The sequence below is a fragment of the Hyla sarda genome, chromosome 1 (genome assembly GCF_029499605.1).
Source record: "Hyla sarda isolate aHylSar1 chromosome 1, aHylSar1.hap1, whole genome shotgun sequence".
NCBI classification, from domain to species: domain Eukaryota; kingdom Metazoa; phylum Chordata; class Amphibia; order Anura; family Hylidae; genus Hyla; species Hyla sarda.
The window spans coordinates 80,461,409-80,488,316 of NC_079189.1; the positions used below are offsets into that span (position 1 = coordinate 80,461,409).

The 26,908-nt window shown below is 41.8% G+C and overlaps 1 protein-coding gene across 5 annotated transcripts in view; it reads right to left on the reverse strand.

The window, feature by feature from the left end:
• ARAP2 (ArfGAP with RhoGAP domain, ankyrin repeat and PH domain 2) overlaps positions 1 to 26,908 on the reverse strand; it is a 416,250-nt gene that overhangs the window by 140,659 nt on the left and 248,683 nt on the right. For all 5 annotated transcript variants that reach the window (XM_056556214.1, XM_056556235.1, XM_056556204.1 and 2 more), the window contains 3 exons: positions 8,169 to 8,367; positions 6,201 to 6,264; positions 1,702 to 1,865 (listed from right to left, as the gene is read on the reverse strand). In XM_056556214.1, coding sequence (XP_056412189.1) covers positions 1,702 to 1,865; positions 6,201 to 6,264; positions 8,169 to 8,367 — 427 coding nt within the window. The remainder of the gene's footprint in view (positions 1 to 1,701; positions 1,866 to 6,200; positions 6,265 to 8,168; positions 8,368 to 26,908) is intronic.

The following is a 26,908-nucleotide window of genomic DNA, read 5'->3' on the forward strand; positions in this document are numbered from 1 at the left end:
ATTGTTTCAAAATATAAAAAAATAAAAAATAAAAAAAAACTGCATAGTTTTGTTACATTGAGTGGCAACAAAGGTGCCTTTAGTGTTCTAACTTCTGTTACTGAATCACTGAGATTCCCCTGGTGCCTAGCTATTTAGTAATTTCTTATTTTTTCTATCTCAGGGTACGGGACTAGACCTGTGGCAGTAGTAAACACACAGATTATTGCTTTTCCTTACTTGTCTGGTCAATTACACCTCAGCATCCATTCTCTACTATGGCATATGGCTGGTAAAATTATGCTTGCCTGAATAGGTTGTTACTGTGTTGATTTACAGTACCCTAAAATAGATGGCAGGTGGAGGGATCAAAGTGAACTGATGAACTGACTTTGCAAGGTGTTATGTGTGTGTGAGAGAGAGAGAGAGAGGGAGAGAGAGAGAGAGAGAGAGAGAGAGGGGCCTTGATTTACATTTCAGGGATATTGATTATCCTCTGTATATATGGAGAATGAAGCCCAGGTTCTCTCCCTCTCTCCTGCATATAGGGGTAGCTAATCCAATCCCCACTCTTGTGTTCCATCTTGCTGCTGTATGTCTGTTACTTAGGACCACATTTTTGGAACAACAGGCAATGAAGAGCAGATTGTAAGGCCCCTACTGACCAAGACTTTTGAGATGTTTTACTGGGATAAGTGGCCATTTTTGATAAATGAAGTCTTTACAAATATGTTAACGATCACATAGGCTGCCAAATGGAGAAAAGTTGTTTAACACAACAGTGACCATTTAAGAGTTTATCTCTAACACATCTTGTTAAGTCATCACATCAACCATAGGAAATAATATATTCCTGATTGAGCTATGAATGTCTTTGTATAGGGTGATATATTTTGTGTATATAGAATCTTGCATTCAACTATCAATGCTGTACTAAAAGCAGAAAGACCTCCTTAAAGTTATCACATTTGAATATTATAATGTATCAACTCTGGATAAATATCTAACCAGAGGTGTGCATAGAAAATATAGCACAATTTACAGCACAAATGTTTTATACCTTTGTTAATAATATTTTTATATTTTTAATATTCCGTTCTAAGGACTGAAATATTGTGCTGATGGATTTGATAATAATTCTATAGGGGGAGCTCTATTTTTCTAATTCGATAAATGATATTCTAGCTGCATGCAGTCACCACTTGGGGAGGCTAACTGCATATGGATTTAATGGAACATTGGACTCAATGGAAATATAAGTCTAAGTGACATGGGGGAGCTGTGCAGTATTGGGCCCAGCACATACCCTATAGCAGTTTAATTTCTCTTTAGTACTAGGTATGCCACAGAATGTTGTTGTTCATGTGTAAATGAGATGCTGTCTGCTATTACAATGACATTTCCTTACTAAGTGGTCCACCGGCTCATAATGTTACAGTGTATTTAGGGATAAAAGTCTGTGAACAACTCTTGTTAGACGAGCTACACATTTGGGTCTTACAGTTATTCTGGCAACATGTTCCAACAAACATCAATAGTGCCGATCGGAAAGCAGAAGGCTTATTATAATTGCTCACAAAACAACAAGCATCAGCATCCATTCCTGACTTTTCTCATTTTAATTGATATACATGTATTGAAAATATACAGATTTTAGCAGTCTCACAAATAACTAATATCATTTAGAAACAATCTGCTGAGCATAAAGTCTGTATTACCCACCATACTGTGTAACAAATGCCATACAGCTGTTCACAATAATAGGAATGTTGTTTTTGCAGAGCTGCTGATCCTGTAGTGCATTGCCATCTGTACCTGCTGCTTTTTCAATTGCGTGATGCCAGACCATGAAATCCAGCATTGTATGTCCGTGGATATATAATGTCCTGCATATTGGAAAATTAAGTTAGGAAATATAGATTCTTGTTATGCATATCCATAAAGAATAAAATAAAAGAAGAATGTATTGTACAAGTCATTTGTAAAAAAAAAAAATAATTAATAAAAAAAAACACTATGTTGCTTTCTTATAACACACTAGTCAAAGCAGAAACAAAAGTATCAGCGCGACAACAAAAATAACTTACAGTTTAAGTGTCTATTCACACCTACAGTATTCTGTGCATATTTGATGCACAGATTTGATGCGCAGGATTTGAAGCTGTGTTCAGCCTTTGGGGGATATTTATCAAAGCTGTCTATGTCCTGCATCAATATAGACCAAACCACTAAGGGTTAGGCTGGTCTATTGTGCGCCTAATTTATCAAAAGTCGCATGGCTCTTGATAAATTCTGTGCACAGACTTTGTGACCTATGCTTTAGACTGTATATAAACCTGCTTCAACATGGTCTGACATTTCGGCGTACTTTCAGCCGATGCGCCTTGTCGCTGAAAAGTCGCTTTTGATAAATTCAGCACCAATGCATTTTCCAATGCATTTCAGTCTAAAATAGACTAGAATGCATCATGTTCTAAAAATCCTCTAGAGCAAAAGTTGCAAAAAGTCGCACATATTTAGACTGCAACTTTCTGTGCGACAAATTGAGACAGGAAAAACCAGTCTAAATCCTTTGATAAATATCCCCCATTGAGTTTACATTGAAATCCGCAGCAGAAAAGTAGTTGCATGTTTAAATATGGCACTGTTAGGCAGCATGGAAGGTCTCATTGAAAATGTAGGGAGGGCTTAATACACAGAAAAGCATCACTTTTTTGTGCACATTTTTGTATGAAAGTGAGCCACCTAATAGCCTAAGAATGAGATTTTTTTTTTGCATTATTATCTCCTCCACTACCTTTAATATGAACAATCACTCATCTATTTGTTTGTTATTAACCCCCTTAAAGGGGTTATCAAGGAATAGAAAAACAGCTCCTGTCTGTCTCCAGGTTGGGTGTGGTTTTACAACTTGGCTCCATTTAATTCAGTGGAACTGAGCTGCAGAACTAAACCCAACCTGGAGACTGATGGGGAGCGGTTTTTTGAAAGAAAGTAGCTGTGTTTTTCTATTTCTGGATAACCCCTTTAATCCTTATATTTCTTAGTTATAATTTCCATTGCCCTTAATTCCTGTCTCTTCTTCTAGCACTTTAATTGGTTCAATAATCCGTAATTGGCACCCTAGGCTACTGCCTATCTTGACTACCCCTTGACCTGGATCGGACTGGATACCTCCTGTGAAAGAGTGGCAGGAATGGTCGTTGGGGATTGCCATATTTCACCAAAGTACATGTATGTGAATACCAGGTTTTTAGAAATGTACATATCTTGTACAGGGAAAGTTGTATAAGATGTAGGAACTCCAGAAAGTATCAAAAACCCTAGTGAGACATAGCTTGCCAGGGACATTGCTAAATGCAGTCATCAGGCTTAGATTTTTATGGGATGAAATGCATATTTGATAGTGGGACCTTTCTTCCGTTCCTGGGCCACTACAGTTTTTTAGACCAGGCCAGATCAACACAGGTGCTAAAGAGAGCTCAGTCTGCAAGTAAGGCTGTGAGGAACCTGCACCACTGAGTTTAAATCCAGAGGTTTGCAGCCTCAAAGGGGACATTTCAACCAGTGTGAGTAACATTAAATTAGTTACATTTTAGTTTAACATTAGTTAAATTTAGTTTAACATTAGTTAAATTATGTGTTAGATGGGTGTTAGTAAGCCACCTGTATAGACATTATATATAAGATATTATGAGAATAGTTAGTGCTGTTACTTAATAAAGACAGGAGAAGCCTTGTTTAAACTTTACATACAAAGGTAGATGGAGGATAATAAATAAGTAAATGAATAGTGTCATGTTCCCTTGGACTCTGTATGAAAGTATTCTACTTTAGAAGCCCACTTGTTTTACAGTTTATTGATATGCCTTTCCTTTCCAGGGATATGAGGGTTAAAATTCATCTGACAGTGAAGGGCAGGATTATACAATCAGGGGGTGTGAATTTTGTACATTGAGGGGTGTGTGCGCCCCAAAAAAAAACCCTGACTATATAATCCCACCCATACTTGATATCTGTATATCTTGGGAACAGAAAGGCATATCAAAAAACTGTAAAAAGGTGTTTGATCAGGGAATCCTAAGCTATTCATTGATAATGCAATATAACTTGGGTTTGTCACAGGTCTTCTTTAATAGTAAATGATTGAGAAAAATAAAGCTGATGAACAATGTCAACTGTGTTACATCTTGGACATGACCTAAGAAAGTAGTGTATAATATAGGGATTCTCTCTTTGATATTGTATAAATCCTTGTGTCCTGTTTGCCCCCCCCCCCCCCAGGCCCAATGACAATACAATGTATATATTTTTTTCCTGGAGTATCCCTTTAAATTATAATGAATAGCAGAGAAAGGTAGCTGTCAGGCGCTGCTAATACCTCTGTTATAGTAGCCGTGTGGATCTCCACCGCAAGTTGTGGACAGCTGTTGCGAATTACTGAGGAGGTGCTGATTCCAAGCATGTACAAACATATGTCAAAAAGACAGGTATGAAGAGAGAAAGCAGGAATCACACACACCAAGCTAGGGAATCCAAAGTGGATGACTTAATTCCAAATCATAGATAGTGCAGCATACAGAGAAACGTAAGTTCCAATTGTGGGGAGGGAGAGCAGCCACTCTCAGGACGCGGGAGCACACCACTGAATGGCAACTAGTTTTGGCTTCTTCCTGCAAAGTGTGTATGCCTTCCCCCAGTGGTGGTTACACTTAAGTACATAGCAAACGGAAGTAGGACAAAAGAAGTGACATAAAACTGAAAGATATATATAAACCAGTGCAACCAATAAACCTTGTATAAAACCACTAGAGAAAAGGACATTATAATGACTAACATGAACGCTGACAATGATTTTGAACATTTTGTTAGATTCTTAAATGAGAATAACGCCATGAACATGCTTTTAATCAGCCAGTTAGGGGAGAGTCCTTAGATTTCATGGGCGTCCAACTAGAAATAATGGAAAACACTTTATATACCTCAGGTTATCGTAAAGAAATCGCCAAAAATTTACTCCTACACCACCAAAGCTCACATCCCTCTTACATTAAAAATAACATTACCTACAGCCAGTTCGTTAGGCTTAAAAGAATGAACAGCGACCATAATAATTCCTAGAACAGGCTGAAGTCCTTATTCTGTGATTACTCGAACGCAGTTATACTCTATCAGTCATTAAAAAAGCCATGAAAAAAAAGAAAAAAAAAACTGTGAGGAACTGTTAAAACTTAAAAACAAAAAAAATCCAATAGAGATAGAAACCTCACTTTCTCCATTGCCAATTTGCCAATTCTCCATTGAACAGCACTATTGAGAAGATAATCCTGGATAACTGGTTCTCTTTTGAACATATTGCTGATCTGGGAAGTATGGCAAGAGAAAAACCTTTGATCACTTTTAGAAAATCAAAAACCATCCGTGACTACATAAAACAAGGAAAAAGAAAACTTCAGGAAAAAAGTGAGAATTGGTTGAGGGAATGTCAACCAAATGGAAACTATCCAAGTAGAAATGGTATCTTCTGCAAACTCAATTTAGCAAAGAAAAACTTTGTATTGGGTGGTGTTGACCTTTTCCTCAACCAATTCATCACGTCAGTCTACTTTTATTGTTTATTGCCTCATTTTCCAATGCAATATTTTTTATATTGGGAAAACCGAAAGAAAGTTATGCACGAGCATAATAGAACACTTGTATTCTCTAAGAACAGGGAAGCCTCCCCCCCCCCCATATGATAGAACATAATGGAGACCACACAGAGGGATTACAATTTGCAGGCCTTGAACGTATAGAAAGTGCCCTTATAGTTACAGATCAGCATTTACATCTGTTATGCAGAGAAGCTCTGTGGATTATAAAACTTAATGCCACGGGTCCCCTGGGACTAAATGAACGAAACCATGTTCAGAGTTCATGTGAGTCAATATAATGTCCTTTTTTTGCTCTCCCCACAATAAATAAATTCATCTACTTTGGATTCCCTGGCTTGGTGAGTGTGATTCCTGTTTTCTCTCTTCATACCTGTCCCTTTAAATTATATTAGGTCATGAAAACTTTTTGCCAATTTGTCTGAGTATATATTTATATGTGATGTCTTACAAATTCTAGAAATTGTGGTTGTTTAATTAAAAAGTGAAAAATGATTCCTCATACGTGTCACATTTGTTTTCTACACCTTCTGCAAAAAATAATGTAACATCATTTTATAAAATTATTACCTTCCATTTTCAACCAGTATTACAACATTTCTCTTTTCTCCATTTATCATGGTTGAACTTCGTGCTAGAATACAAATGCAAGTTAAATTACGGATACTTGAAATTTTCCCTGTATCTGAGCTTTATCAGTATAATATCATTAACTGATGACACTCATAATGCTGACTTCCATTTTACGCCATAAGATATGCCGCAAGAATCTGATATGCCTCCCCAGGTGTCACCTCCCCTTGTAAGCAGGCCATAGATAAAATAATTGATAGATAATTGTGCATGTACGTATGTAAAATAGGAGAATAAAATAGAGTGTCAATAAACTCTACAAGAACCTTTGGAGTGACAGGTGCCCTCCCAACAAGGAGCTTAGTTTGATGCCATTACATGAATTACTATGTTTGTGAATTTTTCATCATTCAAATCTAAAACATTCAGGTTCTCTTATTATTTCATGTATTCAAAAAGTAACTCAATTGTTTTGTCCGGAATAAAAAATTTATCAATTTTCTGTAATGTACAATGCAAATTAATTTTAACCCCTTCATGACCCAGCTAGTTTTGGCCTTCATGACCCAGTCCGTTTTTTCAAATCTGACATGTGTCTCTTTAAGTGGTAATAACTTTGAACTGCTTTTACCAGGCAAAGTGATTCAGAGATAGTTTTTTCGAGACATATTGTACTTTATATTAGTGGTAAATTTTTGTTGATACATGAAGCGATTTTTGTGAAAAACTCTGAAATTTTGTGAAAAATTGAAAACATTTTCATTTCTCTATGTTTGGAACTCTCTACTTGTAAGAGAAATAGTCATGCCCAAAAAATGTAGTTATGAGTTCACATCCACAACATGTCTACTTTATGTTGGCATCATTTTTTAAACATTCCCTTACTTTTTTTTACCACATTAGAAGGCTTATATTATTATGAACATTTTTTCAAATTTTCTACAAAACTTCAAAATCTAAAATTTTTTGGGGAACAATAACATTTTGTATATATATATATATATGTGTGTGTGTGTGTGTGTGTATATGAATATATATATATATATATATATATATATATATATATATATACACACACACACTCATATATAGGTGTATATATATATATATATATATATATATATATACACACACACATATATATATATATATATATATATATATATACGTGTATATGTATATATTTATAAAAAAATATATTATTTATTATATTTTATAAAAATAAAAAAATCTCTACAATAGCTCCCCATAGTGTCTAGTGCCCAAAACATGCAGTACCAAGTTTTGGACACTAGGGGGAGTTGTACAACTTAAAAAAATAATAATAATAATAATTTGAGAAAATGAAAGTGAAATTAAAGCATGCCGTCGGGCACAGCGCCGGCAGCTCCGGACAGGTAAGGGACACCGGGGGAAGGGACACTGGGGGAAGGGGGACATTTGGGTCTCCTAGCAGAGCAGTGTGTGTCCCGATCCCCGTGATCGGGACACACACACACCACGCTGCTTAGAATTTTTATGTGCGAAATGCTGCCATCAGCTAGTCAGATTTGACTAGCTGATAGCAGCGATCGCTGTGAGGGGAGGGGGACGAAACCCCCCTAGGTCCCGAGGCAAGATGGCTGGCTATCAGTGATAGCCACCAACTTACCAGGCAAAGCACTGCACTTTTAGTGGTGGCCAATATAATACATGACGTACATGTACATCATGGATCGGGAAAACCTTCCCTTCCATGACGTACATGTATGTCATAGGTCGGGAAGGGGTTAAAGTAACCATTTACAGACAACATTCTATATTGGGATAACATGGTCATTTGCTCATTTCAGCAAAGACATATATAAGCCATCATTATACAGGTACAGAAAAACATCCCCAGTAACTCCCTGACAGATTCTGTCACTCATCATCTCCACTGAATATTTTGATTGTACAGAAATCGTATCAAATATCTAATCTTACTCAGTTCCTGCAGTTTCTTCAGATAAATGATGTCTCTTTGAGCATTTTCTTGCCCATGACTATAGTGTAGGCATGCATTCTCCAAGGCAAACCAGCTTTCCTTCCATTCCATAAGGCTATATGTGTCTTTGTAATATAAGTATCCGATTAAATCAAATTCTAAATCTGTTAGATGTTCATCTACAGTGGGAACAAAATTCTAGAAAAAAGCAAAAAAAAAAAAAGGTTAGATAATTGTAGTCTGGGGTTGGTGGAACTTTTGATTAGAGCTGGAGGCACACTATGGGTTGGGTCACCAGAGGATCCTCAGTGTGAAATACGCTGCAGATCCGTTATGTGTGGCCCTACCCTTAAATGGCATGTGGACTGACAGCCATTTTTCTATAGACTTTTATTGTGCACACTATTTGTTTTAAAATACAGATATGCTTTATTCCTATTATATGGACTAATTTTGCTATCTATTTTAGCCTTGTGTGAACATAGCCTTAAAATTATAAGTTGTAATAACTAGAATTACATTTACGTGTGAATTACGGTATTCTCCTATACAGTAACATAGTTAAAGGACTGAAAAAACTAATATATATAACAATTGTCAACATATAGTTCAAATGTGTTAATCCAGAGGAGGGCAAAAAAGGAGGCAGAGGCTAGTTGCTCCATACTAGGGGTAAAAAATATCTTTCAAAACTCTAAAAATGTATAAGTCCCTGGATCAAGGTCCAATTTGATTTTTGTTCTTAAACATGTTAAATGAACTAAACCATAACATAATGTGACAGAGAGTTTCATAGTCTCACTGCTTTTACAGTAAAGAATCCCAGCCTGTGATCATGGTGTGGTGAAACCTTTTTTTTTTTTTTTTTTTAGACATAGAGGATTCCCCTTACCTTACTGGCCTAGGTATAAAAAGATCACTAGAAAGATCTCTGTACTGCCATTCATGTATTAGTGCATTGCGATCAGATCATCAAATCATTGTCAATATTCCATATGTGGTCTGATTTTCTGCGCTAGTACCATACTGAGTTTAGAACCATCTGCAAATATGGATTTTAACTCTGTTAATCCTGTTCAAGATCACTAATAAATATACAGTGATCCCCCGACCTACGATGGCCCTGACATACGATGCTTTTGTATGTCGGGGCCATCACATTAACGGCTATCCAGCAGCGCAGACTGCTTCAGCTGCTGCCGGACAGCCGTTTAATGTGCCCTGTGTGCTCCAGTGAGTGTCACTCACCTGTCCCCGCAGCTCCGGACCGTCATCTTCAGGCTCCGCTGTATAGCCGTCGCTCTCCTTCGTCATCATCACGTCGCCGCACACACCGTCCCATTATCCATTAGGTGATGACGGAGAGCGATGGAGAGCGACGATCCAGGGCAGCAGTGATGGTCCGGTACGGCGGGGATACCCCATGGACATGATGACAGCGATGGGGAGCGACGATCCAGGGCAGCAATGATGGTCCGGAGCGGCGGGGACACGCGAGTATAACCTTCTATATTACTATTGCATAGATCCCTCAACATACAATGGATTCAAGTAACGATGGTTCATTTGGAACGAATTACCATCGTACGTTGAGGGATCACTGTGTTGAAAATAAGGACTCAATATGGATCCCTAAGGTACTTCATTATTTACTGTGACCCAGAGTATGTCCCATCAATAACAACTCTCTTTTTTACTTAAACAACAATAACTTAACCTTTTAAGTTACTTACATGTATACCCATACAAGGTTAGAAACAGAAAAGTAAGGGGGGGGGCGGAGCTAGCCAGCAGAGCGAGAGGACGTGCTTCACCTCAGCTCTTCTTAGGAACCGTACTCAGGCTCACTCTCACCCGGGTGACCCAAAAATTATAAGGTCAGGAAGAGGAGACTAACCTGATCATTTTGAGAACTCTCCCAAACCGTTGCGGGGGGGGGGGGGGGGAGACCTGCTGGAACCGGAGGCAGTGCGCTCCATGTGCCAGACCCTGACGGGGGAGTGCCATCTTCCTGCCCTATACAACTCACAGCTCACAGCTCCAGCACAGCACTTCCTACCTGCAGGCAACGGATCTGCCTGTGCTGCGACAGGACACTCAGCCTTGTTCCAACCATGTGTGACGGCGGCTGACTGTGCTACAGCACGGGACCCACTGAGCTCAAAGGACCTGACTGCCGCCTGCAGGGGACCGCAAGTGAAGTACACACTGCCAACATACAGAGGTACAATTATTCATAAGACTCTGCCTCAGCCCTCTGCTTCAGCCCTGCTATATTCCCATCCCACGGCTGATGGCATGTGCCTCTCACCTACCCCTGGTGGATTCCTCCTCTTCTACCTGTGTGGCAATCATAGGGGAAACATACACGTGTCTTGAGATGCCATCTTATCCCTGCATCTGTGGCCATTATATACAGGTCACTTGAACTTCATGTTGTGCTGTACCATCATAGGTGCACACTGCTTACATCACTCTCCCTGTACCCCTGCAAACTAGGGACTTTAAAGGACCAACACTGGAGAAAAACAGAAAAACTAAATTTTACCTGCAAAGGTTAATTGTTTTCCTTTCTGCATCCATTGCCAGAGAACAGCCTTCCTTTCTGTTACCATCTGCTGCCACCTAGTGGCCTTTTGCCAGTACTGCATATTTATCTAAATCCGTGTAAAAACACAATCTGCTACCATTTCCATCTTCCTTATCTCCCCCCCTGGCGTACCAGCAGCCTATAGCTGGTGATCTCACCCTGCTCTACTGACTATTCTATGAATTAAAGATGGAAATCTAATGTAACGGGACTTTTTGAATGGATGGTTGAATGTCTACTTTAAATGAGCCAGTATACCCTCCCCCCTTCCCGCCCTATCTGCAGTGATGCTTCGATTTCAGCTTAATGCTTCATAATGGTCAAGATCGGTCCTGCTAAATCTAAAACCAACTCTCCATACCAGAAAAAAAGGGGTATCGACAGTTTCATGAAACGTGCCAGTTCCTCTGATTCTAGGACGGCCCCACAAGATAAGACGTCAACACCTAAAAAGCGCAAAGATGCGGCGGTTGACCGGGAGAGTGATTCCGAAGAACTAGTTCTGAACAACGCTTTACCGTTATCACGCATTCATGGAAAGGCTGCTCAGAACAGCTCTAGAATCGGTCTCCAGAGACTTACAAGAATTGACATCAGATGTCAAACAAATTGGCAATAGAGTGGAACAGCTGGAATCTACTCTGCAGCTTCTACTACGGCTTTAGCCTCTTGTCAAACCCACCTCAATAAAGTTATTGACTGGCTTGAAGACCAAAATAATAGAGGACGCCAAAATAATTTACAAATTAAAGGCCTGCCCGAAAGTGTCATGCCTGAGTCTCTTAACTCTGCACTGAAACTTATCTTCATCTGAATCCTGGGAGACTCATATCCTTTCGAGATACAAATTGAATGAGCACACAGGTCACTCCAGGCAAACCTAAAGCGCAATACCCCCCTCGGGATGTAATCTGCCGCCTTCTGAACTCTTTAGTGAGATAAGATATTGAGAAAAGCGAGGACCATCCCAGATTTGAAGTTCGAATATGCTCCCTTGGTCATGTTTCAGGATCTTGCTCGGATCACCCTATCGAAGCGTAATATGTTACACCCGCTAACCAATCACCTGCGCTCAAAGAACATCATCTATAGGTGTCTCTTCCCCTTCGGCATCTCCTTCCTGGTGGAAGGAAGGAGGTTCATCACTAAAGTGAGACAAGACTTAGCACCTGCACTGGAGGCCCTCGGTCAGAACATTTCAGATTGGTCTGCAGTTACGGATCTGACTGATCTCCCCACTATCACCCCGCCCACCCCATGGGAAGGAGGGGGTACCCAAAAATCTCAGAGGAAGAAGAAATTTCATTAGATGACTACCAAGCGTATAGACATGGACTCTGCCTAAGACATAAATTTTCCCTGAGACGTCTTGCCTGTTTGTACTTTCTCTGCTTATTCCCACAGGTGAATCCCATGGAGTCTGCTGATCATTAATGGACGCTATTGCACCTCTTGCGAGACTCTGGTGAACTGACTAATGTCACCACATTGACATGACGTATTGCTTTCCCACTTGCTATTATGTGTTAGTCTGCACATCCATGTTATTTCGTTCCACGATAATCCCGGATTCTGAGACTTAGGCTACTGTGCTATATTTCATTGTGGTTCCACTAGCTCCCATCCAGGGATTGTTCTTACATAAGGCTTTCACTTCAACTCAGTTTACTTCATTGCAGGTTGTTATTCTAACATGTCAATCTGTTAAATTTACAGATAGTCCTGCTAGTTTACCTCTGATGAGGATTAACATCTAGTGTAAATAACTGTGTTTACGCTGCCATGAGATTTAGTTCTCTTACACTGTATTTAGTGTAGACTATTTTTGCAGAAGACTATTGTCCAATACTTTTCACTGTGTCAACAAATACATATGCCTATGCTTGCAATTCCCATGAAGTTTAGGTACAGTATACTGCAGTTGGGCTAGCATATGTTTAAAGTAGATTGGTCCTTAGTGCACTCACCTTTGACTAGCCTACTTTGTTACAAGATAGAGTTAGTATACTGCTTTCACCTTCTCGGTTCTCCTCTACTGCTTCATGAAACACACGCCTTGTTGCGACATACTCTATAGATTGGTACTGGTCCATGGACCTTCGCTAAGGCGACTCCAACGGCCCTATCACAACCAAAACACTCTCACGTAATTGTGGTATATTCTCCAGTGCCATGTTGTGAGGCTCCAAATTAGTACACCTATCCATAACATCTAACTACCGCAATGTTGTATTAACTGTCTTGCTGTTGTGTTATTATATTCGGCGCCATGGTGTCCTACTGTACTCACACCATATTACTCACTGTGTCGACATGTTAAACTTACCTGTTGTCTTCCTAGTTTGCTTATATCGAGAAATACTGTTTAGGATATTAGCTTCGGTTTGGCTTCTTCTCGCTACATGAGTACACTACTCTGTTGATATTGTGTTCCAAGGCTTATCAGATCTGTTCACACATCTCAACTACCTCAGCTCCTTCCCTCCCAATATTGCCTCTCCCTTCCACCTTCCAAGGGTAAGAAATATGCCCTCCTATGTTTCTTACCCTTGCCATCCTTCCGCTCCCCCCCCCCCAGCTCCCTTCTTTCCCTCTCTTCTAACCCTTACCTCCTCTGGTTGCCCCCTGTCCCCCCCATTCTTCCCCTCCGCACATCCCATCCTCCTCACCTCCTCCTCCTTTTCCATTCCCACCCATCCTCACTTCCCACCCATCCTCACATATTTCAGACATTCCATACCGTCTCCATTGACTATGATCACCTTCACATTTATCCTGATGTTTATACCCCTTATACATTTCGGGCTTTTTATGATCTCCCCTAAGCCCGGCCAGGCTACCCCTACAACACAACCCCTATCCCGTCTGCTTCCTTATCCTAAAGCCACTCATACCCCCAGATGCGATCCACCATTCTGTATCACTCTCCCATATAACATCCAATGGCTTCTATTGTTGGGCGCAAATATTCGCAATGAAAATATTTATTGCGAATATCGCATATTCGCGAATATTGCGAAATATAGCGCTATATACTCGCAATTGCGAATATTCGCTTTTTTTTTCACAGTACACATCACAGTGATCATCCCTCCCTGCTTCCAGCTTGTGGTGTAAACAAGGCTCCAATACTAGTTACTGTGTCAGACCGGCGGGTGCCCGAAAATTTGCATATGCAAATTTTCGCGCATATTGATCCCTCCTTCTTTTAGCTCTTTTATCGAATATTCATCCATATATTTGCGAAATATCATGAATTCAAATATGGCCTATGCTGCTCAACACTAATGGCTTCCTTGAAATTATGTTAAATATATAACGTGAAGGAGTTTAATTCTCCTAATAAGAGAAGTCGTATCCTCTCATTATTAAAGAAAGATCAGGTATCTATACTTTTTCTGCAGGAAACACATTTTAAGGAGGGTAGGCTACCTAAACTGCCTACTAATGTCTTTTCCTTTTGGTCCCACAGCTCAAGCCCGTCCTCTGCCGCCTGTGGAGAGTTGATTGCCATGCATAGAGATATACCATTTTGTCTCTCAGACAAGTATTCTTCCAGTGACGGTAGGGCTCTCTTCCTCAAAAGTAAACTTGACAATGCTGCTTACACTTATGCTAACCTCTATGCACCTAACAAAGGTAAAATTTCTTGGCTATTAAATATTCTGGATAGTCTAAGACAGTTCGCTGAGGGACCTATTCTCATAGGTTGAGATCTAAATCAAACCTTAGACCCCCACCGGGACTCCTCCAGACACCACTCCATGCATTCTTTCGCATTAAGGAAGCCCCTATGGTGCCAGAACAGCAAAAAAAAAAAAAACACATGGCATACTATTTTGGAAACTACAGCCCTCGAGGAACATTACAAGGGGTACAGTGAGCCTTAACACCCCACAAGTGTTTGACAACATTTTTAAAAGGGGCAATTGGAGAAAATGCCCCCCAAAATTTGTGACCCCATCTCTTCTGAGTATGGAAATATCCCATGTGTTGGCGTCAAGTGCACTGCGGGTGCACTACAATGCTCTAAAGAGAAGGAGTCACATTTGCAAATTTTGCTGAAATGGGGGGGGGGGGGGCATGTCACATTTAGGAAGCCCCTATGGTGCCAGAACAGAAAACAAAACAAAAAAAAAACACATTGCATTCTATTTTGGAAAAAACACCCCTCAAGGAATGTAACAAGCAGTACAGTGAGCCTTAACACCCCACTGGTGTTTGATAAATGTTCATTAAGTTGGACGTGAAAAGGAAAAATTTGATATTTCACACTAAAATGTGGTAACAGGAAAAATGTCACCGTAAATTTATAAATACGTTAATTTGGAGTAAGGACATACTTCATATCTGGACGCAAACAGCTCTGAGGGTGCACACCATGTCTCAGAAGAGCTGGAGCGCAGTCAGGGGCCTTGAGCATTTACATAGCTGCCTGTGGAGCCAGAACAGCGGGACCATCCCTCAAGAAGCGTTACATGGGGTACACTGACTTAATAAAGTGGGGTACAGTGGGACGTAAAATTATAAAACAGGTTATATTCCCAGAATGGGGACCCAGGGCATAGCCAAAATTAAAAGATATGCCCACCCCAAACTCTGGGAATGTGATGTGTGTGGCCGTCCCTAACCTGTTGCCTCAAATGCGAACCCCGCTCAGGAGGAGAGAGAGCGGTGCGCACATTTGAGGCAACATAAAAAAGTCCCGATGATAGTGACTCGGTGACCCATGACCCCTTTTTGGAAAAAATACCCCCTTTTTTTTTTTTTTTTTTGATGAAACATTTTTTGTGGTTTATGGGGTTAAAACTTGAAATGTACTCTGAACATGGTACATTGGGGTCAAATTATGGGAAAGTAAAATGAAAAGGACCGGGGGTTTTTCCGTTTTTGCATTTTCGTTTTTTCCTCCTTACCTTTAAAAAATCATAACTCTTTCAATTTTTCACCTAAAAATCCACATGATGGCTTATTTTTTGCGCCACCAATTCTACTTTGTAATGACGTCAGTCATTTTACCCAAAAATCTACGGCGAAATGGAAAAAAAAATGTGAGACAAAATTGAAAAAAAAACTCCATTTTGTAACTTTTGGGGGTGTCCATTTCTACACAGTACACTTTTCGGTTTTTATATGTTTAAAATTGTCATATTCTGACACCTATAACTTTTTTATTTTTCCGCGTATGGGGCGGTATGAGGGTTCATTTTTTGCGCCGCGATCTGAAGTTTTTAGCGGTACCATTTTTTGCATTGATAGGACTTATTGATCACTTTTTATTCATTATATAAAAAGTGACCAAAAATGCACTATTTTGGACTTTGGAATATTTTTGCGCGTACGCCATTGACCGTGGGTGATACCACATATGTATATTTTTATTTACACTGTTTTTTTTATGGGAAAAGGGGGGTGATTCAAACTTTTAATAGGGGAGGGGTTAAATGATCTTTATTCACTTTTTTTTCCCACTTTTTTTTTGCAGTGTTATAGCTCCCATAGGGACCTATAACACTGCACACACTGATCTTTTACATTGATCACTGGTTTCTCATAAGAAACCAATGATTGATGATTCTGCCGCTTGACTGCTCATGCCTGGATCTCAGGCTCTGAGCAGTCATTCGGCGATCGGACAGCGAGGAGGCAGGTAGGGATCCTCCAGCTGTCATGTAAGCTGTTCGGGATGCCGCGATTTCGCCGCGGCTATCCCGAACAGCTCCCTGAGCTAACCGGCATGGCTTCACTTTCACTTTAGATGCAGCGTTCAACTTTGAACGCCGCGTCTAAAGGGTTAATAGCGCGTTGCACTGTGATCAATGCCGCGCGCTATTAGCCACAGGCCCCGCGTTATAGATTGGGAGCTGACTCAGGACGTACAGGTACGCCCTGGGTCCTTAACAGGTTAATGCAGAGGCCCGGATGATTGGGGCAAGTGTCACATCCGTATCCCCCTCTTGTAAGACACTGCATTTTTTTTCTGGATCGTCCCTTCTTTCCAGTGTGGGAGACTTCACCTGGAAAGTGTTGTTCTCGGACGATCCTGGCACTTATAACTTCAGTTCCTTGGGAACTCCGGCCTGCTCTTTCCCGGTCGCCAAACATCAGGGCCTTTAGGACTTCTTCTTGAAACTGGAGGTATGTACCTGTGTTGCCAGCGTGCTGGGACAGTACAAAAGAGTTGTACATGGCAACCTGTACCAAGTAGACCACAACTCTTTTGCACCATAAACATGTTTTGCACATGGCATTGTATAAATTGAGGATTTGATCAGAGAGATCTACTCCCTTATATACCGATTGTAGTCCAGAATACAATCAGGTTTGAGGACCGTTGTTGTGGTATATCATTATACCTGACCAGCAACAGGTTTTCATGGGTAAGGGCATGGGACTCACCCTTGGGCATAGTTGTCTGAACAAAATTTTAGAGGGAGGCCTCTTTGGTTCTTCCGCTCAGTCCGACAAGCAGACGTGGATCTGGCAGCAAGGGATGGGAACAGAGGGAAGCTTGTTTTCAAAGTTATCCATGTAAAGGAGGTAACCCTTATCCAGCAATGAGTGCACAAGGTCCCAAACGGTACCCCGCTACCACCCACCAGAGTGGGGGGACATTCTGGGGGTTCAATACGGGAATCTCGTCCCTCATATACTCTGAACTTGTAAGTGTACCCGGAGGTACTCTGACAAAGTTTGTAGAGTTTCAAGCATACCGTGCCCGCTTCGAGGGAGTACACTGGTGGAAGATGAGTCTCCCCTTAAAACTGATAAGAGACTCATTTACCGAGAGATCCCTGAGCGGTACGTAGGCCTCCAAAAATGAGGCCCCAAAATGATCTATGACCAGCCTCACTTTGTAAAACCGGTCTTAGGCAGGATCACTTTGGGGGGGAAATGCCGTATGATTAGTGTAATGGAGGCATTTCCGTGTCATGACCATACTGTAAAGCAGGGTAAGGTAGAGAACGTCCCCACTCCAGTACTGCCTGACACTGGGATTTTTGACCAGGCTCACATGCAGCACGAGGCCACAGTGTGAGGGGGGGGGGGGGGGGGGGGCGGGGAAGTGTGTAGTGAGTGTGTGTTCGGTGTGAACTTTATATATAACGGTGTGTGATTATAAATCACACACCGTCATAAAAAAAAGGGGAGGGGGGCCAATGCAGTGCTCTGAACCCCTAATAGGGCCCGGGTTGTTTATGAAAAACAACATTTTTAAATTTTTTACCTTCTATATGCCCCTGCATACAAACACACCCTGAACTACAGACACTTCTTCAGCCCTGAGGGGCTCAGATTTTCACATGGGGGGGGGGGGTCCCTGGCTCTTTCTCTCACTTCTGCCCATTGACTGAACTTGGTGGGCAAGCAGAGCTGAGAGAAGGGGACATTAACTGCCAGCTGCTATTAGTCGGACGACCAATAGCAGCACTCCTGGGGGGAGGGGGTGATGGGATTGCCACCTCCCCTAGTTACAGGAAGTGTTTGGTGGTGTATACTACACCTCAGATCACCATCTAACTCCGGGTCATTGGGTCACAAGTGACCGGAATCGTGGTGATTGTCGACATGGGGGGGTCTCAGGACCCCCCTGTTCATCCCTCGACAGGGATGACTACTGAATGATTTCAGTAGGCATTCCAGTCCGGTCCCCACCCTACGTACAGTAGGGACCGAAATTCCCACGGGCGTACAGGTACGCCCTGGGTCCCTAAGTGGTTAAAGGGGTACTCTGGTGGAAAAAAATTGTTTTAATCAACTAGTGCCAGAAAGTTAAACATATTTGTAAATTACTTCTATTTAAAAATCTGGAAGTTCTTTTCTTTTAATTTCTTTTTAATTTCTTTTCTGTTGTCAGTTCTGTTTCAGTTGTCCAGGAATTGAAAAACAGACCTATTTTCTTTCACAGACTGCTCCCTATCTGTCTCCACTTTGGGTGTTGTGTTACAACTTGGCTCCTTTCACTTCAATGGAACTAAGCTGCAGAACCACACCCAACCTGAGACAGACAGGGAGCAGTCTTTAAAATAAATGATCTCTCTTTTTCTATTCCTGGATAACCCCTTTAAAAGTTGGCATAGATTTCAGCTAAAATGTACTCCTATTTTCAGGCCACCACGCCCGCGTATAATTCTCTACCCTTTACACCAAGTCTCAGTCATTTCCTGAGTGTGATGTAAAGTGTAGGGATGAGAAAATCGAATCTGACAAATCCAAATTCGTTACGAATTTCAGGAAAAATTAGCTTTGTAACGAATCGTTCATTAAACTCCATTTAGTCTGGTCCAGGCTCCAGGGTATCTAAAATGGCAGATCCACGTGTGAGGACATGGGGGAAGGATCTCTGGGAAGGCAGCAAGGCGGGTAGGCGGGATGACCCTGAATCACATGCAACTTATCAGCAGCCAGTCACCCCTGTGATGTGACAGCCATATATAATCGGCACCTTTTAGAGGTACATGGTGTTTTTTGAACACCTTTCCTTTTGTTAGATTTCCAAAATTTATATCCTAAGAAAAGCTACATTTTAGCTAATATATATCCTTAATACTTACTTGTGTACACCAACACTTTACCAAAAGATAATACAAAGGTGGAGAGGCTCTTGTGGAAAGTTTCACAAATGACCTGGGCAGCTCAAACTGGCACCTGTACCTAAGGTGTCTGCAAAAGGCTACTAAATGAAAAAGATAATTGAGGCTCAAGGTCTATAGATAAAGTACACACTTGTTTATTAAGTATACTTAAGCTGCTGAAGAAAGCACCTAGTGGGTGCTGAAACGTGTCCAGCGACCCCCCCTTAGAGAATTTGAGACCACCTATATGCCTATTACTATCTGCAGTCCATAGAAATCACATACAGAGACTTGCTTCCTGATCTCCACGAGGACGCCACTCAGGAGCATCTGCTTGTGGAAGTGCTGCAGCCCCTGAGAACATTGCCCACCATCCGTAAGCTCCACAGAATTGGGAGTTGGCCGAGACTCCAGCGGTGCGCTCTCCGGCCAGAGAGCGGGTACAGACGGCTGCTATACATCGCCTCCAGCAAGCACTGAGCGGTCACTATAACATCTTCATCCCACATCCAGATTGGTGAGAGAATTCCAATATTTTTCTATGCGCATAGTTTAATTCAATTGCCGGCATTTACTATTTTAACCAGCGCTATTTGACTGAGCAAACACAGTATCCTGATATTGTTTCCAGATTGCTACATTGAGGAACATTGTTGCACTGGCGATCTTTGATGTTGGGAAACCTGATTGACACATAACTGTTACAAAATTGTTACAGTGCAAAGGACACACAATAAGTGTGAGGAACTGTGATTTTTCTATGACTGCAACTGCACTTTAAGGGACATTGATTAATAGTTCTATGGCACATAAATTGATATTTGGAGTGCCTATCTGAAGAAGCTGCTATATATAATATAATATATTGTTTATTATCAATTATATATTATTTATTATATTTAGAGTGGTCTTATATATTTTATAATTTTATATGATATATACTTTATTCATCTGAAAAATCTCTGACTCTGTGAATACACAAGGGCCCTTTGATCCCGGATTGTCAGTTTGATATTTCATAATTAACCCCTTAAGGACACATGACGTTCTCATACGTCTCCATTTCCGAGTCCTTAAGGACACATGACGTATGAGAACGTCATGTGTTTTACCGGCCCCCCGCAACCATCTGGAGCGGAGCCGGTCCCCGATGCCTGCTGAAATCGTTCAGCAGGCATCGGGGCATATCGCCCAGGGGGGTCATTATGACCCCCCATGTCGGCGATGGCCGCAGATCGCTGGACAATTCAGTCCAGCGATCTGCGGCGGATTCCGGGTCAATCGGGTCTCCAGTGACCCGGTGACCCGGAATTATTGGCTGATCGGGGCCGTCAGAGACGGCCCCGATCAGCCAGAGCCAGCAGGGGTGAGGTGGCACTGGTGCCACCTCACGATCGCCCTGATTCGTTGGCCGGATTACCGGCCGACCAATCAGGGCGCCTGCTGCGGGTGTCACTCCCGCAACCCGCTCCGCCCCTCTTCCGGAGGACGTGAGCGGGTGCGGGACGTGCACCCCGGGTGCTGGGGACCCCGATCCCCGGCGCCCCTGTTGGGATCGGGGCCCCAGGAGCAGCGGCGGCGGCGGAGACGACGAGGGACTGACCTGTGCGGCGAGGATCGTTGGAGGTGAGTGACAGCCTCCTGCTGTTGCTTAGCAACAGCTCCCAGCATGCAAAAAGGGCATGCTGGGAGCTGTAGTTATGCAACAGCAGGAGGCAGACCACCACAACTCCCAGCATGCCCTTATGGGCATGCTGGGACTTGTAGTTTTGCAACAGCTGGAGGCACATTCTTTCTATGGAAAAGTGTACCTTCAGCTGTTGTGTAACTACAACTCCCAGCTTGCACAATCAGCTAAAGTGCATGCTGGGAGTTGTAGTGGTGCATCTGGTGGTTGCATAACTACAACTCCCAGCATGCCCGTTGGCTGTCGGTGACTGCTGAGAGTTGTAGTTTTGCAACAGCTGAAGGCACACTGAGTTAAGTAGTAAACCAGTGTGTCTCCAGCTGTTGCATAACTACAATCCCCAGCATCCCCAGCCAAAGTAGTATGCCTCCAGCTGTTGCATAACTACAACACCCAGCATGCCCTTCCGCTGTCCGTACATGCTGGGGGTTGTAGCTTTTGCAACAGCTGAAGGCACACTGGTTGCAAAACATTGAGTTTGTTACCAAACTCGGTGTTTCACAACCAGTGTGCCTCCAGCTGTTGCAAAACTACAACTCCCAGCATGCACTGATAGACCGTACATGCTGGGAGTTGTAGTTTTGCAACAGCTGGATGTTCCCCCCCCCAATGTGAACGTACAGGGTACACTCACATGGGCGGAGGATTACAGTTAGTATCCGGCTGCAAGTTTGAGGTGCGGCAAAATTTCTGCCGCAGCTCAAACTGCCAGCGAGAAACTACTGTGAACCCCCGCCCGTGTGACTGTACCCTAAAAACACTACACTACACTAACACACAATAAAATAAAAAGTAAAAAACACTACGTATACACATACCCCTATACAACCCCCCTCCCCTCCCCAATAAAAATGAAAAACGTCTGGTACGCCACTGTTTCCAAAACGGAGCCTCCAACGGTTGCAAAACTACAACTCCCAGCATGCACTGATAGACCGTACATGCTGGGAGTTTATAGTTTTGCAACAGCTGGATGTTCCCCCCCCCCAATGTGAACGTACAGGGTACACTCACATGGGCGGAGGATTACAGTAAGTATCCGGCTGCAAGTTTGAGCTGCGTCAAATTTTCTGCCGTAGCTCAAACTGCCAGCGAGAAACTACTGTGAACCCCCCGCCCGTGCGACTGTACCCTAAAAACACTACACTACACTAACACAAAATAAAATAAAAAGTAAAAAACACTACATATACACATACCCCTATACAACCCCCCTCCCCAATAAAAATGAAAAACGTCTGGTACGCCACTGTTTCCAAAACGGAGCCTCCAGCTGTTGCAAAACAACTACTCCCAGTATTGCCAGATAGCCGTTGACTGTCCAGGCATGCTGGGAGTTTTACAACAGCTGGAGGCACCCTGTTTGGGAATCACTGGCGTAGAATACCCCTATGTCCACCCCTATGCAAGTCCCTAATTTAGGCCTCAAATGCGCATGGTGCTCTCACTTTGGAGCCCTGTTGTATTTCAAGGCAACAGTTTAGGGCCACATATGGGGTATCGCCGTACTCGGGAGAAATTGGGCTTCAAATTTTGGGGGGTATTTTCTGCTATTACCCTTTTAAAAATGTAAAATTTTTGGGAAAACAAGCATTTTAGGTAAAAAAAAATATATATATATTTTTTTACATATGCAAAAGTCGTGAAACACCTGTAGGGTATTAAGGTTCAAATTACCCCTTGTTACGTTCCCCGAGGGGTCTAGTTTCCAAAATGGTATGCCATGTGGTTTTGTTTTGCTGTCCTGGCACCATAGGGGCTTCCTAAATGCGGCATGCCCCCAGAGCAAAATTCGCTTTCAAAAAGCCAAATGTGACTCCTTCTCTTCTGAGACCTGTAGTGCGCCAGCAGAGCACTTTTCACACCCATATGGGTTGTTTTCTGAATCGGGAGAAATTGGGCTTCAAATTTTGGGGGGTATTTTCTGCTATTACCCTTTTTAAAATTGTAAAAATTTTGGGAAACCAAGCATTTTAGGTAAAAAAAAATATATATTTTTTTACATATGCAAAAGTCGTGAAACACCTGTAGGGTATTAAGGTTCACATTACCCCTTGTTACGTTCCCCGAGGGGTCTAGTTTCCAAAATGGTATGCCATGTGTTTTTTTTTTGCTGTTCTGGCACCATAGGGGCTTCCTAAATGCGGCATGCCCCCAGAGCAAAATTTGCTTTCAAAAAGCCAAATGTTACTCCTTCTCTTCTGAGACCTGTAGTGCGCCAGCAGAGCACTTTTCACCCCCATATCGGGTGTTTTCTGAATCGGGAGAAATTGGGCTTCAAATTTTGGGGGGTATTTTCCGCTATTACCCTTTTTAAAAATGTAAACATTTTGGGAAAACAAGCATTTTAGGTAAAAATTTTTTTTTTTTTTTTACATATGTAAAAGTCGTGAAACACCTGTAGGGCATTAAGGTTCACATTACCCCTTGTTACGTTCCCCGAGGGGTCTAGTTTCCAAAATGGTATGCCATGTGTTTTTTTTTTGCTGTTCTGGCACCATAGGGGCTTCCTAAATGCGGCATGCCCCCAGAGCAAAATTTGCTTTCAAAAAGCCAAATGTGACTCCTTCTCTTCTGAGACCTGTAGTGCACCAGCAGAGCACTTTTCACCCCCATGCGAGGTGTTTTCTGTATCGGGAGAAATTGGGATTCAAATTTTGGGGGGTATTTTCTGCTATTACCCTTTTTAAAAATGTAAAATTTTTGGGAAACCAAGCATTTTAGGTAAAAAAAATATATATTTTTTTTACATATGCAAAAGTCGTGAATCACCTGTGGGGTATTAAGGTTCACTTTACCCCTTGTTACGTTCCCTGAGGGGTCTAGTTTCCAAAATGGTATGCCATGTGTTTTTTTTTTGCTGTCCTGGCACCATAGGGGCTTCCTAAATGCGGCATGCCCCCCAAAAACCATTTGTCGCTCCTTCCTTCTGAGCCCTCTACTGCGCCCGCCGAACAATTAACATAGACATATGAGGTATGTGCTTACTCGAGAGAAATTGGGTTTCAAATACAAGTAAAAATTTTCTCCTTTTTATCCCTTGCAAAAATTCAAAAATTGGGTCTACAAGAACATGCGAGTGTAAAAAATGAAGATTTTGAATTTTCTCCTTCACTTTGCTGCTATTCCTGTGAAACACCTAAAGGGTTAATACACTTACTGAATGTTTTTTTGAATACTTTAGGGGGTGTAGTTTTTATAATGGGGTCATTTGTGGGGTATTTCTAATATGAAGACCCTTCAAATCCACTTCAAAACTGAACTGGTCCCTGAAAAATAGCGAGTTTGAAAATTTTGTGAAAAATTTCAAAATTGCTACTGAACTTTGAAGCCCTCTGGTGTCTTCCAAAAGTAAAAACTCATAAATTTTATGATGCAAACATAAAGTAGACATATTGTATATGTGAACCCAAAAAAAATATATTTTGAATATCCATTTTCCTTACAAGCAGAGAGCTTCAAAGTTAGAAAAATGCAAAATTTTCATTTTTTTCATCAAATTTTGGGATTTTTCACCAAGAAAGGATGCAAGTTACCATAAAATTTTACCACTACGTTAAAGTAGAATATGTCACGAAAAAACAATCTCGGAATCAGAATGATAACTAAAAGCATTCCAGAGTTATTAATGTTTAAAGTGACAGTGGTCAGAATTGCAAAAAACGCTCCGGTCCTTAAGGTATAAAATGGCCTGGTCCTTAAGGGGTTAATATTTTATGATCAATAAACAAGTGTGTACTTTATTTATTGACGTTGAGCCTCAATTATCTTTTTCACTTTACCAAAAGAGACTGTTTTCTTTTGCCTACCTGTCTCAACTACTTTTCTGATCCTGCCACCCGCCTGATGCCACACATCTGATGCCAAGTTTTCCTTCCACCCATCTTCGTCACCAGGTACTGGTATTAAAGAGGTACTCCACTGGAAAACTTTTTTCTTTTAAATCAACTGGTGCCAGAAAGTTTAACAGATTTGTAAATTACTTCTATTTAAAAATCTTAATCCTTCAAGTACTTATCAGCTTCTATTTGCTCCACAGGAAGTTCCTTTCTTTTTGAATTTCCTTTCTGTCTGACCACAGTGCTCTCTGCTGACACCTCTGTCCATTTTAAGAACTGGAGCAGGAGAGGTTTTCTATGGGGATTTGCTCCTACTCTGGACAGTTCCTAAAATAAACAGAGGTGTCAGCAGAGAGCACTGTGGTCAGACGGAAATTCAAAAAGAAAAGCAAATAGAAGCTGATAAGTACTGGAAGGATTAATATTTTTAATATAAGTAATTTAGAAATATGTTTAACTTTCTAGCATCAGTTGATTTAAAAAAATAATGTTTTCCAGGGGAGTACCCCTTTAACACCCACCACCCCACTCTACCAAAGTGTACCAAAGTGCACAGCAGCGACGACGTGTGGAGCTGTAACTATGGTCAGGGACAATACATGTCCTTTACGGCCCACTGGGTGAATGTGGTCCCTACACAGCCACAACAGCAACTGGGCAGGTCATGCCACTTCTGCCTTTACTCTCTCAGGCCGTTATTACTGCGACAGTTTACATCTCCGCCTCCTCCTCCTCCACCACCATTTCCTCAGCCTCCATTGCATGGACAAGTCTCAGCTATTGTCTCCTCATGCTGCTGGCACATTTAATGAAACTTTATCTTGATCTATTTAAAATCTTCAATTAAAATTTTCTAAATATCTTTAAACTTTTCAATTGTGAGGCCCTATGGTCTCTGTTGCCACCTCCAGGCTAGGTCATTCTGACACTATATGGTCTCCTCTTGCTGCCGCAAATTGAAGGTTGTGTCATTCTGCCACATTATGGTCTTCTTATGCTGCTGCCACCTCCAGGCTATGTCATTGTGCCACCCTATGGTCTCCTCATGCTGTTGCCACCTAAAATTTAACTTTTTACATTTTAATCTATTTTAAATATTCAATTTAAATTTGACAAAATATCTTTGATATTTTCTATTGTCAGGCCCTATGGTCTCGTTGGGCTGCTGCCACCTCTAGGCTTTGTCATTGTTCTGCCATGTGACTCCTTGTTATATTTGGTTTTGTGGTCATACAGTATTAGTTGAAAATAAACGCTTCGGGCACCCAGGACATTAAACTTGTGAATCTAATCAAAATCTTAACTTTAACCCCTTAACCCCTTAAGGACGCAGGACGTAAATGTACGTCCTGGTGCAGTGGTACTTAACGCACCAGGATGTACATTTACGTCCTAAGCATAACCGCAGGCATCAGAGCGATGCCGTGTCATGCGCGGCTGATCCCGGCTGCTGATCGCAGCCAGGGACCCGCCGGCAATGGCCGACGCCCGCGATCTCGCGGGCGTCCGCCATTAACCCCTCAGGTGCCGGGATCAATACAGATCCCGGCATCTGCGGCAGTGCGCGATTTGAATGAATGATCGGATCCCCCGCAGCGCTGCTGCGGGGATCCGATCATTCATAACGCCGCACGGAGGTCCCCTCTCCTTCCTCCATGCGGCTCCCGGCGTCTCCTGCTCTGGTCTGTGATCGAGCAGACCAGAGCAGAAGATGACCGAAAACACTGATCTGTTCTATGTCCTATACTTAGAACAGATCAGTATTAGCAATCATGGTATTGCTATGAATAGTCCCCTATGGGGACTATTCAAGTGTAAAAAAAAATGTAAAAAAATGTAAAAGTAAAAAAAAAGTGAAAAATCCCCTCCCCCAATAAAAAAGTAAAACGTCCGTTTTTCCTATTTTACCCCCAAAAAGCGTAAAAAAAAATTTTTATACACATATTTGGTATCGCCACGTGCGTAAATGTCCAAACTATTAAAATAAAATGTTAATGATCCCGTACGGTTAACGGCGTGAACGAAAAAAAAAAAAAGTTCACAATTC